Raw genomic sequence first — 21,028 nt, forward strand, 5'->3', positions numbered from 1 at the left:
ATGGAAAAATGATGGGAAGAAAATGAGTAACCGTCTCTCCCCCGGGTCACAAATAACCTGTTCTCCAATCTTCACCCCAAAGCCTCTTCCCCTCTCTGGGGAGAGGGGCCCACATTGGAAATGCAAATCGTGACTCAGCCATTGTGTCTGCAGGAGGGTTGAGGCCAGGGATAGACATCATTTAACAATTGCTTACAAACACCAGGAACTGTCAGAAGGAATTTGGCTGATAGTCAGGGTTGAATGTAAAGCTGTAACCGTGGCAGCTGCTTCCTGTGCCGTTATACATCCCCTCCCCGCTGACCCCCTTTTTATTTATTCCCTATTGTCCTGAGCTTGACAGCAAACTCAACTCCATTGATGGGAGAATGTGAGATGCAGCAAACAGAGCGATAACTGTCCCTTCCTCCCTCCCTCCCCCACCCCGGACTCTTACCCCTGTTGGCTGAGACTCACTTGCCTGGTGTGGTTACCACAGGACGGAATGTTTCGCGCTGAGATTGTCCAACGTTGTCTGGTTTGACTCACTGATCCATGCCAAAACTCTGGCGTATATTACAGTATAAAGTATTTTATTTATTCAAATATTTACAGTGTTTTTAATATCACTCCAAAGTGTGAACTTACACAAAGAGAAAACAGACTAATATTAAGGATGAGAAGGTATTTGGTTTTGATAGGTCAGTTTTCTAGTAACTAGCTGGGAGACGTCTCCTGCAAAAAGATTTAGCAGATTGTAGAATTTGACTGCTTCCTAATGATGAGTGGTGATCAGATGGTGTCTCTCCCACCCTCTGACTGTTCCACTCTAACCCATGTTGGTCATACGGAGTGCTGATGTTCAGCAGAGTGATTCATTACCTGGCAGGGACCTCACTGACTGCTGATGATCAGCTGCTCACAGCCTGTCCTGGAACTGCACAGTTTGAGAGCTACCTCCTCTCTCTCTGAGCCGGCACGGACTGAGAGCGTGCAGTGTGAGGGAGAGGAACTGGAGATCTCAGAGGGCAAAAGCAGCAATCAGAAGAGTTCTACTCGGGTTAGTAATGATGTGAAGGTGCTGGGGTTGGACTGGGCTGGGGCACAGTAAGAAGTCTCTCAGCACCGGGTTAAAGTCCCAACAGGTTTATTCGGTATCACGAGCTTTCGGAGCACTGCTCCTTCATCAGCTGAGTGTATGCCAGACACTGAAAATTTGAGTGCTGTTGTACAGGGTGATGTCAGAGAGCATTTCTGTACGCATGGATGAGGGGAAATCTGGCACCTTCACTCCCCACCCACCTCTGGCGCCTCGCTGTCTCTGCCCCCCCCCCCCCCCCCCCCCCCCCCGCCGCCGCTTCTGCCCCTGCTCCAGATAGCCAAGGCTGGGGGCCATCTATAAGTTTCCAATCTGAGATTGAAGAAGTTTTGTGAGGGTGGGTATTAAGGACAAAGACAAGTCGATGGAGTTAAGATGCCAATTTGCCATTGAAAGTCAGAACAGAGTCAAGGGGCTGAATGGCCTCATCCTGTCCCTCTGGTCCGAATGGATCTCTAGTAGTTACTCAGTGTGGATCTCCCAGTGACTATCTCAACCCCAGAATGAGTTTGATGTGGTCGGTGGCTGCGCGCCCGTGTCGGTGGCTGCGTTGTCCGTGTGCAGATTGTAAAATTTCCTTCCTATTGCTGACTGACAGATAATGTAAAGAGTCCAAATTTGTGTCCAATAACCCGGAAATCGATGTGGATTGTAGGTCCTAGGTCATAGATGGATAGAATCCCTACAGTGCAGAGCGGGGCCATACGGCCCACCGAGTCAGCACCAACACAATCCCACCCAGGCCCTAACCCCATAACCCCACATCTTTACCCTGGTAATCCCCCAACACCAAACGGCAATTTAACACGGCCAATCCACCTAACCTGCTTATCTTTGTACTGTGGGAAGAAACCGGAGCACCAGGATGAAACCCACTCAGACACGGGGAGAACGTGCAGACTCCACACAGACAGTGACCCAAACCAGGAATTGAATCCGAGTTCCTGGCTCTGTGAGGCAGCAGTGCGAACCACTGTGTCACTGTGCCGTCCCAGTTGGTCCCTGACATTTTCTTAATTGGCTGGCTGGACCTTCTCCAAGAATAGTTACATTTCACCTAAACAAAAAGACACTAATTTTAAAGTATTTGGGACAGAATGAATGGTGTTAATAATCTGTGGCGTGTCCAGTAGAGTTCCCACGGGGGTGTCTATGTGAGAGAGGGAAAGCTACGAGAGAGAGGCCAGAACGTGAGTTGGGGAATGATGTGGATTGACTCCGTGTTCCTGCTCTCTGGAATATTCAGTCAGTGCCATAGAACAGGAGGATTATTCCCAGACTGCTTTAGTCTCATTAATAGATATTATACTCTCGGTAGGTAGTTGCGTTGTCTGTAACTTTACTTCTAAAACTCACTGTAAAACGCAATGGATAAAAATATAAAATGTAATGTGTGATGGGAGGGTTGTGACTGGAAGCCTGGATTGTAAAGCAGAGAGAATATATTACAACAATGTCTAATACGGACGTATCATCATCACCACTCTTTTTAAAGAGTAGGCACCACCACGGAATTCAGCCCAGTAAACGCCGTCTTGATACTTGCTGCGATAGTGTCCCCCTTTGTACCACACTCCATTCAGGTTTGAATGGGCACAGGTATAGTACCACCAGCCACCTTTTTGATAGTGGGCGCAGTTACCTTGGAAGGAAAAACACCACCGTTAATAAAAACGTAGAAACTGGAAGCAGGATGAGGCCGTTCAGCCCTTCGAGCCTGCTCCTGGCTGATTATCAAAGTGTGGCCCCTTGTCTTTGTTTGGTTTCTCTTGCCCTTTATTGAGCATGCGGTGTAACCGCCGGGGGGAATGCACCTACCCGAGTACAGATCCCGGTCCCTGTCCAGCGTGGTGAACTGTTTGCCGTTGTGCCAGGAGAGGGAATCTCCGGCGTTCCCGTGGTAGTGGCCCAGCCTCAGCCTGTAGTAATCTCTCTCGGCTTCCAGGCGGAAGTTATCGTATTCGGCAAACACTCGCCTCCCCTGCCAGTCATCGAGGACCACTCGCAGCTTATAGTTATCCTGATTGGTGAGCCAGTAAATGTTCTCCAGACCCAGCCAGTACTCACCAACTATATTCCCGAAACCTTGCTGTGAATGAAAACAAAGACTGTTACTAACTTCCCCTGGAATATTGTTACCAAGAGGCTGTCGGTGATTTGCCAGCCAGGCACTTTCAGAATGATGACAGTCCCTCCCCCTTGACGTGAAGTGGTTTGGATGTTCGATATCAGAACCAACAGTGACACAGTGCGTTAGCACGGCTGCCTCAGAGCACCAGGGACCCAGGTTCGGTCCCCAGTTTGAGCTACTGTCTGTGCAGAGTCTGCACGTTCTCCCCGTGTCTGTGTGGGTTTCCTCCGGGTGCTCCGGTTTCCTCCCACAGTCTGAAAGACGTGTTGGTTAAGGTGCATTGGCCGTGCTAAATTCTCCCTCAGTGTAACCCGAACAGGAGTGTGGTGACTAGGGGAATTTTGACCGTAACTTCATTGCAGTGTTAATGTAAGCCTACTTGTGACACTAATAAATAAACCTTAAATTTTCTGTCTCCAGTGATGATTGAGCTCAATGTCACCTTGTCACTGCACAATGCCCCCCCACGGCTCCCCCCGCCACCCCAACTCCCCCATCCCAGTGTATCGTTTCGTTCATGCAAACGTGTGGCTAAGCCTCCGCTTGTCTCTTCAAATGCAGGCATTACAACATGACCTATGATTTTAGGCATATCTCCCAATCCCTGCAGCTCCCCACCACCTCCCTCCTCCCCCCCCCCCCCGAGCTTTACAACATTGTCTGTCATGTGAAAACTCCTTCATTTGAAAATGCGAGTTTCCCCAGGAGACGGACACACACTCGTGTTCACCAATTCATGGCCAAGAATGACTGGCCAGGAAGGGGCTTGAGGCCAGAATGTTGACCAGCTGTGGTCACCCCGTCCCTACTCGACTAACCTTGTAATTCTCCCAGGTCCTGAAGAAATTGACCGACCCGTCTTGCCTTCGTTGGATGACCGTCCAGCCACCAGGATCCTGCTGGTGTTCGCACCATACCTGCATCAGGCGGTTAACGGTCCTTGGTTTGATCAGGTAGATTCCACTGGATTGGTGACCTTCCTCAGAAACCTGGAGACAGTCTTTCCAGGGACCTGGTCAAGAGATCACACGCTGAGTTTCAACACTCCATCCCTTCCATTTTCCCAATCTTCTTTCCCCAAACATTGGCAGCAAAGCAACTGTTACCCCCATTCCACCCGTGACAGCAACACAGATTCGATTCCCAGCTTGGGAAGAGTGCAGAGTCTGTACATTCTCCCCGTGTCTGCATGGGTTTCCTCCAGTTTCCTCCCACAGTCCAAAAGACTTGCTGGTTAGGGTGCATTGACCGTGCTAAATTCTCCTGCAGTGTAACCCGAACAGGCGTCAGAGTGTGGCGACCAGGGGATTTTCACAGTAACTTCATTGCAGTGTTAATGTAAGCCTACTTGTGACACTGATAAATAAGCTTTAAAACTTTGTAAGCAGGAAGAGGCCATTTGGCCCATCAGGCCTGCTCCACCATTCCGTAAGATTAAAACTGAGCTGTTTATGGTCTTAACTCCATTTCCCTACCTTTCCCCGGAATACCTTGTCAGTCACAGCCTTGCAGACAGTCTCTGTCTCTGGGGAAGGGAATTCCAAAGACTAATGATCCTCTCTCTTTCTCTCTCTCTCCCTCCCTCTCGAGTTATTGTGTTAATGTCAGTGGACAGCAGCCTGTCAGAGCTGTGGGAACAGCTGTGTTTGATGGTTCCATGTTATTTCTCGTGCTTTCCTGTGACGGTGTGGTCTGTTATCACAGAAAATGTGTCTAGTAGCTACTGACGCCAATTTGCTTTGTTATCTGGAACCCTGAGGGGAATTACCAAAAGCTCAGGATGCTCCCACCTCTGCAGGGAGGTAACGATCAGCCTCGAACATACAACAAGGGAGAATTGTAAAGTTCCAACACATTTAAATGTTGCTTTCATTTCAGACGTTCATTAGGACTACCTGTCCTTAAAAAAAAATGACCAGACCCTAATGCAGTGGGAATGTTAGTATTTATAGCTAAAGGAATCAAATATAAAGGGAAGGAAGTGTTGTTGTAACTGTACAAGGCATTGGTGAGGCTGCACCTGGAGTATTGTGGACAGTTTTGGTCTCCGTATTTGGGGAAAGATGTACTGGCATTGGAGGCAGTTCAGAGGAAGTTCACTCGATTGATCCCAGAGAGTTTGTCGTGTGAAGAGAGATTGAACAGTTTAGGCCGATACTCTCTGGAATTTAGAAGAATGAGGGGAGATCAAATTGAGCTACACAAGATGATCAAAGGTCTGGATAAAGTAGATGTGGAGCAGATGCTTCCTCTTGTGGGATATTCTAGGACAAGAGGTCACAGTCTTAGGATAAGGGGCAGCAAATTTCAAACAGAGTTGAGGAGAAACCGCTTCTCCCAAAGGGTTGTGACTCTGGAATTCGCTACCCCAAAGTGCGGTGGGTGCTGAGACAGTGAGTAAATTTAAGAAGGAGTTAGACAGATTTTTAATTGGTAATGGGGTTGAAGGGTTACGGGGAGAAGGCAGGAAAATGGGGATGAGGAACATATCAGCCATGATCGAATGGTGGAGCAGACTCGATGGGCCGAATGGCCTCATTCTGCTCCTATATCTAATGAACAAAGTTGAGATTGTAACTCGAAGGGGGAGTGTGAAGTTGTGATGAAAACCCTTTTATCTACTTGCTGAATGTGGTTCTACCGATACTCCACTCCCTCAGTCCCTCAGTCCCTCACAATGCCTTTCCTTTACCGGCACTTTCCACCCCAAGGGCTGAACAACATCATCCCGATACTTGGAGGAGCAACTTTTTAAAAATTCACTGATTCAGATCAGATTGGAACCCACAAGATTGTGGTTCATGGAATAAACAATCGGGCAGCACAGTGGGTTAGCACTGCTGCTTCACAGCACCAGGGTCTCGGGTTCAATTCCTGGCTTGGGTCACTGTGGAGTCTGCACATTCTCCCCGTGTCTGTATGGGTTTCCTTCGGGTGCTCTGGTTTCCTCTCACAGTCTGAAAGACGTGCTGGTTAGAGTGCATCAGCCGTGCTGAATTCTCCCTCCGTGTACCCGAACAGGCACCCGAGTGTGGCGACTGGGGGATTTTTACCGCTCCCGTTTCCTCCCACAGTCCAGAGATGTACAGTTTAGGTGGATGATCCACGCTAAATTGCTCCAAAGTTGTGTAGTTTGGGGTTAAGGGTTATGGGAATTGGTGGGGAATGGTTAGATGTTGAGTCAGTGCAGACTCAATGGGCCAAATGGCCTCCTACACTGTAGGGATTCTATGAAGTGCGTCTTTAAGACACCACGAAATGGGGGAAGGGTGAAGGAATGTTTGGGTTTAAGAGGAAGGATTGATGTATTGATAGAAGAAAGAGGAGGGAGGTTCCAGTGGCTGCCACAATGGCTCCTTGTAGCAGAGGAGGTCACTGAGGAACCAGGGTTACTTTGAAGAATATTTTCCTCCTAGTCCTTTCTCGCTGTTCTTGAATCATTTCGATGTTATTGGAATGTTAGAATTCTAGATGATGGATATCTATCTAGTGCTGGGAGTCACATCATCCAGTGAGGATGGAGTGATCGATCTCTGTTAATGAGTCTACATTGGAGCCAGTGGGGTGAGGGAACCCTGGATGGAGCAGAGCTTTGGGAATCATGGGCAAACCATTGCCTGCTCCTCTCCAGCTCATCCCACTCCCCTCACATCATCGTTATGTTCCTCATAACCGTGGTGGAGCAGGAGTAAGTTCAGAGGGATTATTCACGGCGCAAGCCATCGGGATGTGGTGGACAATTAAATAGTCAGTAATCGCCCAGTGTAGGGAATTGACACCACAGGTTTACTGACACCTGTCACAGCCAATGTATTCTCATGTCAGGATAAATAATCCCATCACCCAAGGGAGAATGAATCCCCCACCCATGGGATCTTCACTCTTCCAGAGGGAACCTCAAGGGACAGAAGCTGGAATTCGCTCAGGAAATGTAAATCTTGAACGTGGCTTTATGATGAATCGTTACCCTGGGATCGGACAACAACTCACTCTGCTGATGGGCAAATCTAAGACGGAAGCTGAACACTTAGTGGCAGGGTGGTTGGCACTAACACCAAGGACGCGGGTTCGATTCTCTGGGTTGGGTCACTGTCTGTGTGGAGTTTACATGTTCACCCTGTGTCTGATTGGGTTTCCTCCGGATGCTCCGGTTTCCTCCCACAGTCCAAAGATGTGCGGGTTAGGTAGATGGGCCATGATAAATTGTCCCTTAGTGTCAGAGGGACTTGCTAGGGTAAATACATGAGATTGTGGGGATAGGGCCTGGGTGGGATTGTGGTTTGTGCAGACTTGATGGGCCGAATGGCCTCCTTTTGCATTGTAGGGATTACGTGATCTATGAATTCTTTGTTCAGTGGCTGGGAATTTTGTGGATTTTTGGTAGGCAGGATTGATTGGATGCAGTGGGGTTATAGAGTTAAATGATCTTGTAAACTTTGGGAGTTTATAAGGAATGTCTACTCATTGACTACTGGGAAATGGTGGGTTTAGCTGGTTCTGGTGGGACCAGATGTCTGAACCATTGAGATGTGTGTCTGTGCGGTGAGTTAGAGGGTCAGAGTTCACTCACCAGCTGTCTTGGTGGTTGTCACCATTGGGATTGTGGTGGGTGGTGAAGGTTGTTCTGTTCTCTTCAGCCTGTCCTGTGCTACGCCCAATACCTGATCCCTCAGTATTTCATTGCCAGAAACCAGGCTCTTGCTCCGGTTGTTGTTACCGTTCAGACTGTTGGGTATAACAGCGACAAGCGGTGGCTGTCCTGGAGCCTGTTGGTAAATACACAAACCTCAGCGAGAGACTTTTACACAGAATCAATCAAACGTTCACCAGAAGCACTTCATTCCTGATTAACCCTTGCCATCTGTTGCAGGGAAGCCGCTCGGAGGAGGAACTGGGGGGTGGGGGAGTTTTGTGGGAGGACAGTTATCACCCTGACCAGTCCTGTCTGACCCCGCTGGGTCAGAGTGTGGGTACAGAACGTGTCTTTGCGATGCAGCAGCCATGAGGAGCAGTGTACAGTGTAGGTACCAAATTGTTCAGTTTAGTGGCTTTTTCCAGTAGAACTCCTACAGTGCACAAGAGGTTTCCTTTCTCCACCCCCCCCCCCCCCGCCCCACACACACACACACACACACACACACACACACACACACACACACACACACACACACACACACCCCATTGAGTCTGCACCGACTCTTTGTCAGGGTATCTTACCCAGGCCATCCCCTCCTGCCCTATCCCCTGTAACCACACACATTTATCATGGCTAATCCATCTAACCTACGCATCTTTGAACTGTGGAAGGAAACCGGAGCACCCGGAGGAAACCCACGCAGACACGGGGAGAAGGTGCAGACTCCACACAGACAGTGACCCGCGGTCGGGAATCGAACCCAGGTCCCTGGCGCTGTGAGACAGCAGTGCTAACCCTCTGTGCTACCAATGTACATTTCCTCATCCCCAGCATCAGTAAGTGTTGAGAGGTTGGTTTGGATGCTGTGTGCTGTGGAAGGGGGTCTGAGCTCCCTGAGAATCTGGGCTGAAGCTCTTTACCTGGTGTTTGTGTTGCTGATGATTGGGCAGTGAGCTTTGTCTGCACTGCAGCTCCAGCTGGGCGATGGTGTTGCTTTGGTTATTGATCAGGGTGCTGAGGGCAGCGTACTTGTGCTCCAGGTCCCTGTACCTGTTGGACAGCCTCAGCAGCTGGGCAGTGACGTTGAGCACCTTGTTCTCCAGCTGGGAGATCTCCAGCGAGTCATCCTTCTTGCGAATGATCTCGTGCAGCAGCTGGGTGTAGAGCTGGGACACTCTGGAGTTCATGTTGTGGTTTTCCTTCCGCAAGAACTTCACCTCAGAGACCACGCCGCCATCCACCTCCACCATCTGCCTGAGGTCCTCGATTTGCTGCTGCTGTTCTCTCATCTCCTGGCGCACCGCCTGTAGCTCGCTCCTGTTCACGCTGTTACTCCCAGCCACCGGGTTCTTAGTGTTCAGGCAGATGGGTCCTGTCAGTCGCTGCTGTGGGACGATGAAGGTGTAAGTGCACCTGCTGGTCACTGGACTCTCGGAGGACCGAGTGAAGCGACCAGTGGCCTCCCCTGTCCAGGAATGTTCCCTGTCACCGGCTTCTGTCGATGTGTCTTCTGCTCCTGCTAAAGCAGCCAGGAACAGGAGGCTGACGGCAAGTTTCAGCATCGCTCCAGATAAACTAGACAGGCCTAAAGCTCCAAAATCTGTAAGGACACAAAGCCAGCTTTTAAAAACTAGAGTACACATTGTCTCTGAGCCACCTTCCCCACAGCACCCAGCAACAACAAGCTCCCTGTGGAACACCCATCCGCATCGGTGACTTATTCCCTGTTCTGGAGAGAGTTGGAATCGTAACAGTGAGTCAACCAATGTCTTCAAAGGTGAAGAGTGAGGATTTAAAATGGTCACGTGTGTTTCCAAATTCCTCCATACCACAATCCTCCCAATCTCTAATCTCCTCTTACAGCCCTCAGAGTCTCTCTCCCTTCCTCTCTGCCTCTCCCTCTCTGCCTGTCTAAGCCCCCTCGCCCTCAAAGGTGCTATATAAATGCAAGTTTTGATGAAAGTGAATGAGGCATTCTAATATTTATAACTGCCCTGGGGGGGGGGGGGGGTGGAGAGAGAGTTTAGGGGGAGTCCCTTACTTGATCTGAAGAGTATCTTACTCGAGGCGCCAGACTTTTCTGCTGGTTTCCTTTCTCCACCCCCCCCCCCCCCGCCCCACACACACACACACACACACACACACACACACACACACACACACACACACACACACACACACACACACACACACACACACACACACCCCAGTTCCTGGTGTGATGGAGCTCACTGAGAATAATCTGCTGTGTCCGGGATTGTCCTGTTGGGACGTTATTTGGGAATGTGGTCAGAATTCCAATCTGTTTCTAATCCAAAAATATTGAAAACCCTCGTTAGCTCAAAATCAGTGTGTATAAATTGTACAGCATCCGTTCCAGAAGGTGTAAGACTCACTGTCTGTGCTGTGTGGACTGTTCGTTTTGTGTTGTTTGTGGGCCTGGGTTATTGGGAGCGAGTAGGATAGACGGACAGTGAAATACTGTCAGTTGCCATCAACGTGACTCAACTTGTTAACTTTCCTAGAATCCCTACTGACCAGAAGGAGGCCATTCGCCCCATCAAGTCTGCACCAGCCCCTATTCCTGTAACCCCACACATTTACCCTACCAATCCCCCTGACATGGCATGGCCAATCCAATTAACTCGCTGGTCTTTAGACTGCGGGAGGAAACCGGAGCACCCGGAGGAAACCCACGCAGACATGGGGAGAATGTGCAGACTCCACACAGACAGTGACCCAAGCCAGGAATCAAACCCAGGTCCCTGGCACTATGAGGCAGCAGTGCTAACCCCACTGTGCCAACTTTGCCTCAGTCCCACTTAAAAATATTCCCAAGTATCGAGAGGATAGAAGGGATTCACTATCGGGTGACGTTAAAACAGATTAGTTTTACTCTGACATGTTGGGGAGCTCAGGAACTCAGACAAGTCGATTTTTTTTCAGATTTTGGTGTGGGTGTTTCTTCACTTTGTGTCTGACTTTACCCTAATACCCACCCGGCCCCGATATCAGTGTGATTGTTGAAGATTGGTGGGAGTATCTGGGACCCTCTTGATGAGGTCTCCACCAGGCGATAGACAATCGTAAACCCTCTGAAGTTTCAGTGTGTTAGACTTACGACCATGTCTCAGTTTGATGTGTTGTGTACCCAGTTGCCTGGTAGGTGCGGTTCCAATACTGTATCAGTGAATACACTGAAGGGTGAGCGTTACTGGGCCCGACAGCTAGAGTTCTGTCCCAGCAGCTGGGAGGAGACATCAATCAGGATTCTCGCCCCTAATCCCCATCCCCTGTGTGGGTGTGTGAGTGATGTGTGGGCTCGGATGTGGATTGTGAGGGATCCTCTGGTTGAATAGCCCTCTTTTACTGTTAGTCCCTGAGCTGCAGGAAGGTTGGTGATTAAGGTTGTGATGAAGGGTATTCCTGGAGGTGCCTCCACACTCCATTCATTACTCAGCACCACCTTCCCTACACTAACTGGAAAGGAAAAAGACTCATTATCCAACTGGATTACACTTTTTACTGTCGGGAAAACAACCTTTTCCTTCCCCCATTTTCAGTATTTTTATCTCGGGTAAAAAGAAATGTTTAAGAAAGTTTTTTTTTGTAATGTTGGGATGGTTTTTTTCCAGAGTTGCACACATCACTGCCCTGTAGATCGATTTTCAACCGTGTTGTGACACCGCACCCCCTCCCTCCCCAATGGAGAGTGGCACCCAGCCCCCTCCCTCCCCAATGGAGAGTGGCACCCAGCCCCCTCCCTCCCCAATGGAGAGTGGCACCCAGCCCCCTCCCTCCCCAATGGAGAGTGGCACCCAGCCCCCTCCCTCCCCAATGGAGAGTGGCACCCAGCTCCCCCCTCCCCAATGGAGAGTGGCACCCAGCCCCCTCCCTCCCCAATGGAGAGTGGCACCCCCCCCCCCCCCCCCTCCCTCCCCAATGGAGAGTGGCACCCAGCCCCCTCCCTCCTGAGTAGCTCCTCCCCCTCCACCCCCCGAGCGGCACCCCACCAACACCCGAGACCTATCCCTCCACCCTCCGAGTGCCACACTCTCCCCCTCCCCCAGTGGAGAGTGGCACCCAACGCCCCCCACCCCCCCCCCCCGAGCAGCACAACCCCCCCCCCCACCAACCTCTCCCTCTGCCCCCCCGAGTGGCAGCCCCCCCCCACCCCACCCTCGAGCAGCGATTTCTCCCTCTGCCCCTTGAGCGTCAACGCCCCCCCCCCCCCCCCCCCCCACCGAAGTGGCCCCACCCCCCAGCGATTGAGATGTTTGATATAATAATTGAGTGATGTCTAAGCTAACGATGGTCAGGTAACTGAGCAAAGTGACCGTGAGGCCCCAGGTCAGTTCATGAATATCTGACAGTAACAGGGGGGAAAAGGCCGGCCAGTCCATTGAGACAAGACCCCACAATCGCAGAGCCGCGAGGCCAAACACTTCACCCCCCCCCCCCCCCCACCCCCAGCCCCTCTCTGACCAACCCCCCACCCCACCCGGCAAATCCCTCAAACACGGCCAGGGAAGGAAAGCCCTGCGCCGATCCGTACCCTGCCTGAAGGGATAGGAGTGGGATGTTTGCAATGGGATCCAGTCAGGAGATCTCGCCAATCAATAACCCTCCGCCCGCTGGCGATTTTCCCTGGTTAGAAAGGCAGTCACCAAAGTAGCCGGACGTTCCAGAGATCCGCTACCCTCTCCAGTGAAGGAAGAACTGTAATAAAAAATCTAATCCATTCATAGTTCCGTCTGATCCTCCCAATCTGGCGACGTAACCCAAACATTTCATGCTTCTATAAACCTTCCAGGGTCTGATTTCTCCCAAAATGAATCCTGAGCTCGCCGTGACTGAGGGCAAGCACCCCAGCATGTTTGAGTGTTGGCAGTTCCTGCAATAGCCATGTATAAATAAACTCGAATGTAAACAGTGCAAATCCTTAACTCCGACCTCAGGAAACAATTACAATTCCCACACGGGCACTAATTACAGCAGCAGAGCTCTCTTGTTGTACAAACAGACAGTCAGTGTTTGCTCCCTGTGATCTGGAACTAACGACTGGTCTTTCACCTCTGAAACTCCTGGAACTCGCTCACATGACACTGCATTCCCACACCCCACACCCCAATGTCCTTTCATCTCACTTCCCAGTAACACCAGTTTCTCACCGTCCCTCTGTAGTTATTTATATTCCTGGATTGCTAATCCCCTTACTTACCTTCCCGTTCAAGGCCCAGCTTCTGGGAAATCTTTATGAAAGAGGAATGTATAATAGCAATGATATTTAGACAAATACCTCCATTTTCTCCTGCTGCTGCCCCCTTTTTAAATTTGTAGGACGCGGGTGTCAGCATTTATTGCCCATCCCTAATTGCCCCTCGAGAAGGTGGTGGTGAGCCGCCTTCCTGAACCGCTGCAGTTGATGTTTCAAGAAAGCAGCTCACCTCCACCTCCTCAAGGGGCAATTAGGGATGGGCAATAAATGCTGGTCCAGCCAGCGGCACCCACATCATAAATCAATCCACAGCAGGGAATCGAACCTTCGCTCAGTGAACTGTCTGGATATCGGAGAACCACATGCAAACTTCACCTTCAGCTTGCTGTTGGCTTGGCAGATTCTTGAGTTGATTCTAGAGGCCCAGGGCGTTAGGATTTATCTAACAGGACACAGAGAGGGCAATTCCAGCTCAGAGCTCCGCACTGGCACTGAGGTTCCTGGCGATGGTGCTGTGTTTTTCCCCTGTGGGGTTCCGAGAGGCCTGACCCTCAGGGAGATACTCTCTGAACCTCCCCAGAACAGGCATGGAGAGGGTCTTAGTGAGGAGGGCAGTCCCAGGATCTCCATGGTGATGAGAATGATAGACACAGATGTTGAACAAAATGGTCTCCTAGCTGTGAATTAATCTTCTCCTTTACAACAGCTCTAAAGAGACGTTGATAGGATGCAGAGCTGGGCCGAAAAGCAGCAGTTTAACCCTGATAAGTGTGAGGTGATTCATTTTGATGGGACAAATTTGAATGCGGATTACAGGGTCAACGGCAGGGTTCTGAGGAATGTGGAGGAACAGAGAGATCTTGGGGTTCATATCCACAGATCCCTGAAGGTTGCCACTCAAGTGGATAGAGCCGTGAAGGTGGCCTACAATGTGTTAGTGTTTATTAACAGGGGGTTTGAGTTTAAGAGCTGTGGGGTTATGCTGCAACTATACAGGACCATGGTGAGACCACATTTGGAATATTGTGTTCAGTTCTGGTCACCTCACTATAAGAAGGATGTGGAAGCATTGGAGAGAGTGCAGAGGAGATTTACCAGGATGCTGCCTGGTTTGGAGGGTAGGTCTTATGGGGAAAGGTTGAGGGAGCTGGGGCTTTTCTCTTTAGAGCGGAGGAGGATGAGAGGCGATTTAACAGAGGTTTATAAGATGATGAGGGGATAGATAGAGTGGACGTGCAGAGACTATTTCCTCAGGTGGTTGTAGCTGTTACTAGGGGGTATAACTATAAGGTTTATGGTGGGAGATATAGGAGGGATGTCTGAGGTAGATTCTTTACTCAGAGAGTGGTTGGGGTGTGGAATGCACTGCCTGCTGTGATAGTGGAGTCGGACACTTTAGGAACTTTCAAGTGGTTATTGGATGGGCACATGGAGCACTCCAGAATGATAGGGAGTGGGATAGGTTGATCTTGGGTTCGCAGATAGCTTGGCACAATATTGAGGGCTGAAGGGCCTGTACTGTTCTGTTCGAACTGGAGATGCCAACTCCAGCCAGATGTATTCTGGGAGGTTTAATCACATGACCTACTTTCCATTAACCCCCCCCCCCCCCCCCCCCCCCACCACCACCACCACCACCACCACCACCAAGCCACTACCGTTGGTCAACTGGTACATCACACTTCATGATGTCCCACTTTCTCGTAGCCAATCATAGAATCCTGAGAATGCAGAAAGAGGCCACTCGGCCCATCACCCCTGCACTGACCACAATCCCGCCCAGATCCTATCCCCATAACCCCATGCGTTTACCCTGCTAGTCCCCCTGACACTAAGGGGGCAATTTGGCATGGCTGATCCATCTAATCCACCTTTGTGGGAGGAAACCAGAGTATCCAGAGGAAACCCATGCAGACATGGGGAGAATGTGCAAACTCCACACAGACAGTGACCGAAGCCTGGGAATCGAACCCGGATCCCTGGCGCGGTGAGGCTAACCACCGTGCTGCCCAAACACTCGAATATATTCAAACTAAACGCTTCAGAACCCCCCTCCCCCCGATCCAATGTCCAGTATTTATCTCGCTGGTAAACATGACTCTTTTACCCTGCTGTTCTGGAAATGAATGTTCCATTCTGAAGACTCCGGGGCTCTGCGGAAGGGTTAGCAACTCTCACTGTAACTTCCCCTTAACTTGGGGAAGGTTTATAAAGCACCCCCCCCTCCCCTCCCCATTCCGTTCCACCTCAGGGATAACCTCACTGATCGCTTCGATAGAAAGAAAACTAACAGATGTTGCAGATCTGGACTGGAGCCACCAGCAAGCCAGCAGGTCACTCCAATTTGAAGGCAAAATGTTCTGAATGTGACCCTTCTCTTGTGCAGACTAATTTTGATAAGATCAGAACTGAAATGTGAAGCTTTTTTCGCCCCCTCTGCCTCAGACCTGTGTGTTTGCAGTAACATTAGTTTTAGCTAGCAGCCCTGCTCGCTGTTCAATCCACACTTTTATTGCAATCTGGAGGGGGACAAAAACAGCTTTTATAAGTGCCTATTATTATCCTGCGGCTCCTTGTGGGTAAAAACCGCTCACTCTCGAGAGCTGTAATTGCAAAATACTGCAGCCAGTTGTGTACCAGTTACAACAATTTGGTATTTGTGTAGCGCCTGTCCTATATAGTAAAACATCCCAAGGTGTCTCACACAAGGCACAACAGCACAGTGGTTAGCATTGCTGTCTCACAGAGCCAGGGACCTGGGTTCGATTCCCAGGCTTGGGTCACTGTGTGGAGTCTGCGCGTTCTCCCCGTGTCTGCATGGGTTTCCTCTGGGTGCTCTGGTTTCCTCCCGCAGTCCGAAAGACGTGCTGGTTAGGGTGCATTGGCCATGCTAAATTCTCCCTCAGTGTACCCGGAGTGTGGCGACCAGGGATTTTCACAGTAGCTTCGTTGCAGTGTTAATGTAAGCTGACTCGTGACACTGATAAATACACTCTCGTTTTCTAGTGTATCAGACAAAGGCTGAGCTACACGAGGAGATGCATCAGAGGGTACGTCTGAAGGCAGAGAGAGAATTTCAGGGAGGGTTGCTGGAGATTACAGAGATGGAGAAGGGGGAATATGAAGATTCCCAGCTGCAATGGGATGAGTGATTTAAGTGCTGTGTTCTGGTGCTGCCGGAGATCGGAATGTTGCTCAGGACTTTGGGAGCGTTCTTGCTGATCGTTAACTCCCCCCTCCCCCCCCGGATCACCGGATCATTGATTCAAAACCCATCTGAACAACAGAATCTTTTTAAATGTTTGATTTCTTCAGGGAAATCCTGCTTGTGCCCTGAATCAACACACACGATCTTAAACAAAAAACACTTCCTTATAAAACCAGGTTTTAAAACCACACTGTGCCTTCCGCTGGTAAACAGTTATTGTAAACAGTTACCCCTTACCTGTCAGCAGCCTTCACTGGTTGAGTATCTGACTCTCGGCGATATTCTCAACTTCAGATAATCAGGGCAGCGTTCTGTGATGAACGTACTCCTGTGCATCTCATCCCCGTGAATTGCGGCAATCCCAGATTCCCTCCCTGGTCCTATGGGCTGGATGTGAAACAAAAGCTTCTTTTGGGATTAAAGTCGGAGTCTCAGTCAGTGCAGCAGCTGCTCATTGTTTGGCCATTCCTGGCTCGGGAGCTGCTGGGACTTATCAGTCGCAGCCTGTGTGGGTGTGTGCTTGTTGGGACAGTGAGAAGAGGCAGCTATACTGCCCTCTGCGCACTCTCTCACTCTCTCACTCTCTCTCTCTCTCTGTCAGTGACTTATCCAAACCAGCAGCCAGGCTCCCCATACCTTTCCACCCATTAGACACCCGTCTCCTCAGACTGATAACACAATGTTGGCGTTTTCACCCTGAGTCCTGGAGAGTTGGAGATTCCTCACAGCAGTAACCACTGTCAGCCTGACCCAGAGGGCAAACCCCACCCTCGCTCAAAGCTACTTTTCTCCTTCTCCCTGAAGTGGGTGTACCACTTCTTTCATCAGACCCGGCTCCTTTTTAACGAGCTTGAAATTAAAGATGGTGTGGTGTGCATGCGTGCGTGCGTGCAAGCGCCCGTGTGTGCGCGTGCTTGCGTGCGCCTGTGTGTGAGCGCGCCTGTGTGTGAGCGCGCCTGTGTGTGAGCGCGCCTGTGTGTGAGCGCGCCTGTGCCTGTCAGCGGCGGATTAACCATTAGGTTGAGGAGGCTTAAGTCTGGGGGCCCAGAAGGGAGAGGGGGGCCGAGAGCAAAGCAAAATTGGTTTAAACCTTTTAAGGGTGAATAAATTTTCATAACTATACCCCATGAGTGAATTAACAGAACAAATGTTATAACAAACATCACTTTATTCAACGAAGGGTGGGGCAGGGGGGCGAGGTCAGGGACCTTACTAAAGCTCAGCCTAGGGGTCTGGGTGGTAGTTAATCCACTACTTGTGCCTGTGTGCCCCTGTGCCCCTGTGCCTCTGTCTGTGTCTGTGTGTTGTGTACTAAGTGCGTGTGTGTGTGTGGCGTCTTTGTTCTTTGCTTTTATTTGGGAACAGGGGCATTGAACTCAGCATCAATCTGATCCAAGCGCAGCCTGCCTCTGTGTGTGTGTGTGTGTGTGTGTGTGTGTGTGTGGGGCGTGTCTGCCCTTTGCATTCCGTGGCAGCACAGTGCAAACGGGAATCAATTTATTTCCTGCCTCCTGGTTCCTGTATTAAGGAATCTGGGACCTCTCTGCTATCCAGCCACTTGTCATGTGGAACTGGGCTGTTTGAGTGGGAGAAGTATTGTGCCAGTCGATGCTGCCCTCCTTAGGGCTGTTGGGGAAGGAGGAGGGACAGGGAGAAGAACCCAGTAAATAAAATGTTCTAAAACAGCCCCCTTTTTATCAGTTCAAAGATAATGATCAGCATCAGTAACTCAAATGGGCGATGGTGGGGTGAGTTAGGGACCAGATCAGAAACCCTCGGGTACATTATGAAACCAGATTAGACCCCAACTATTTTCTATTTTGATATTAGTGTGAGGATAAGGTGTTTCACTCCAGGTGTGATTCTGTTGATACACAAGGGAGCTTTTATCAAACAAACTTTATTTAACAACACAGTTTAGCTATAACAAATGAATTAGCTTAATGTTTAAATATTGTACAATACATAAACACGACAAGATACATTTTTTAACTGTTCGCGTATCACTACGAGTTCCAATCAAGCAATATTTTGATTTGATTTATTATTGTCACATGTATTAGTATATCGTGAAAAGTATTGTTTCTTGCACGCTATACAGACAAAGCATTCTGTTCATAGAGAAGGAAATGAGAGAATGCAGAATGTAGTGTTACAGTGATAGCTAGGGTGTAGAGAAAGATCAACTTAATGCAAGGTAGGTCCATTCAAAAGTCTGGTGGCAGTAGGGAAGAAGTTGTTCTTGTGTCGGTTGGTACATGACCTCCGCCTTTTGTATCATTTACCCGATAGAAGAAGGTGGAAGAGAAAATGTCTTAGAGCTGAAACCCCTCTTTAAAATTAGTTAGCAAAACACTGGCAAACTTGCTTGTGACTAGCTTAAGAGTCTTAGAATGTTCAGATAACCTCTGGAGAGAGAGAGAGAGACATTGCTTTCTTTGACCAGCTATAAGCAGCAATTGCTTGTATTTTTAAAATGAAAATGAAACTGGTTCTTTTCTGCAATCTTAGCTCCTCTTACTAATCACATGACTCTGTCCCTGCCAATCAACTTAATCAAAACTCACAGGACTCTGCATAGCGAGTCTGAAATCCTGGGAGAATCTAAATCAACAAAAGACCCATTAACTCTGCAAACTAACACCTCCTGTGCTAAACTCCGTTATTATTCTGCATTCTTAGCATCTGCTTACCATCCCAGACAAAGCGACTCCTGCAACAAAACACTGCCTCTTAATGCAGCGCCACCTTATACACAAAATATAGCAAAATAACACAGTATCATCACTGCTAAAACAGCTGAGATACTCACTCACTCACACTGAGTAACTCTGTGTTTCCCCCATTGCTAGTGAAATAAATAAACTAGAATGAACCTTTGCGGTTACTGTCGTAAGGCTGGGTATTTGCCAGTTAACACAAAGCTGCTACAAACCTAATGATGGGCTTTTTGTGATGTTCCTGGCAGGGGTTGAACCATGCTCTGCCCGGGGAGGAGGCTGGCCCATTGCACCAGGGGTGCACTGATTCCCGCGATGGTGGTTTGCCCAGGCTGGGGTAGAGTGAAGGATTAGGGTGGCCGATGAGGTTAAACCAAGGCTTTACCTGATACAATTTTTCAAAAGTGTCACAAACCTTTGGCTAAGATGGAGCCTGGAAGGGGGTGCAGTGCCTCATCCTGTCAGCTTGGATATGGTTTGATTGAGCCTAAGACAGGATGTAATATCTTTGTCTTGTCAGCTTGGACCTGCTTTGTCCCACACGTGGGAGCCATGATTGATTTTTCTGATTAGAAATTATGAATGGTACCAGTGAAAAAATACGAAGCCAGGTGATGTCCTACCTGCTGCCGGAGTGCAAAAACGGTTTGATACCTGGGAGGGATGCCTCTCACTGATACACCAACAAGACAAGATCTCAGAATGTTGTGCAATGAGGTTTCCCAAGTGGAATTGTGTTCCTCCCGTACTCTCCACCGGCAGGACGTACACTGTGTGAGGTGGGGCTGAACGAGATAGCCGTTATCTGGTCTGGATTGGACCAGGCTACTGAGGGAACTGCCTCCAGGACCTCTGAGCTGAGACTGAAAGGTTAGTCCCGGTTCCCACTGCTGATCTCCTGTCCAGTCAATGAAGGTGGTGGTGTTGGGAGGTTCACTCCATACCTGTGCTCTCTCTCTCTCACTCTGTGTGGTATGAAGCAGTGTCGTCAGGAGAGACTGGTGGGGTGGGGGGGCGTTTGGCAGAGGGGTAGGGGGAAGGGATTCACATTTATAACCGAGGATGCTTAGTTTTCCAAACAAATCCGCTTTGAGTTATTGGTGATCACCAGAATGGATGTGAGCGCAGACTGTAACATACACATTCCGGTCACTGGCCTCACGTCTAAACAATGGCTGGCTAAACCGAATGGTTCTGAGCCAGTGATCTCCAGTTTATTTACTGTGCTGAGTGATTCACAGGCTGAGGGGTTCCAGAGCTACAGCTGAGCTCCGAGGAGGATTCTGAGCCACCCAGGAAGTTCCTGGAACATTTCCTTCATATTCCTGCTGAAAGCGATGCTGTCAAACGTGTCAGGGAACGGCTCCATCCTGGATATTAATAAATAACCCCCACACACCCACCTCTCACTGCCTCTCCACCTCACTCCCTTTGACACTCCTTCACCTCGCCCTTTTCCCAAGCTTGTCGTCGCGTGACCTTGTTTCAGTCTGTGTGGCTGTGAGATACTCTGATTTACGATGCAGCTGTGTAGCTCTCTTGGACTCTCTGTCACAGTTAAAGGTTGTGTATAAGTTGTCATTGACACTGGCTCTAATTAACTGTGTCAGCTTGATCCTTTTATTGTTTAATGAGAATTTGTTGCTACCACATTGTTATTACATGGCTGTTCCAGATACCTTCTTACCGCGCCCCCCCCCGATACTATCCCCCCCTCCTCCTCCCGCAATATCACATTAGCCGCCATGTGACTATATTTCCAAAATAGTTCATTTTTCAGCAGTGTCACAGGTGGGCAGAGTGGTGAAGAAGGTGTTTAACACACTGGCCTTCAGTCAGAGCACTTGAGTACAGGAGTTGGGATGTTTATGCACAGCTGTACAAGTCACTGGTGAGGCCACTTTTGGACTATTGTGCACAGTTTTGGTCACCCTGTTATACATTGACAAACTGGAAAGAGTGCAGAGAGGATTTACGAGGATGTTGCTGGGACTTGTGGGCCTGAGTTATAGGGGAGAGATTGGCCAAGCTAGGGTT

General features: G+C 49.5%; 2 protein-coding genes across 2 annotated transcripts in view; one reads left to right on the plus strand and one right to left on the minus strand.

Annotated features, from left to right (window-relative positions):
* The window catches only part of LOC145340105 (ras-specific guanine nucleotide-releasing factor RalGPS1-like), a gene marked incomplete at its 5' end in the record, with an annotated part of 43,091 nt that overhangs the window by 15,056 nt on the left and 7,007 nt on the right, over positions 1–21,028 (plus strand). The window lies entirely within an intron of this gene.
* Positions 1,332–17,047, minus strand: LOC145340104 (angiopoietin-related protein 2-like). The gene is made up of 6 exons (XM_080184529.1): positions 16,509–17,047; positions 8,766–9,445; positions 7,780–7,975; positions 4,028–4,221; positions 2,897–3,167; positions 1,332–2,720 (listed from the first exon to the last, which is right to left on the minus strand). The coding sequence occupies exons 2-6, from the start codon at positions 9,405–9,407 to the stop codon at positions 2,536–2,538; spliced, it is 1,488 nt and encodes a 495-aa protein (XP_080040655.1). The 5' UTR covers positions 9,408–9,445; positions 16,509–17,047; the 3' UTR covers positions 1,332–2,535.

This window comes from Carcharhinus amblyrhynchos, unplaced genomic scaffold, assembly GCF_965287045.1.
Source record: "Carcharhinus amblyrhynchos unplaced genomic scaffold, sCarAmb.v2.hapA scaffold_779, whole genome shotgun sequence".
Classification (NCBI taxonomy): Eukaryota; Metazoa; Chordata; class Chondrichthyes; order Carcharhiniformes; family Carcharhinidae; genus Carcharhinus; species Carcharhinus amblyrhynchos.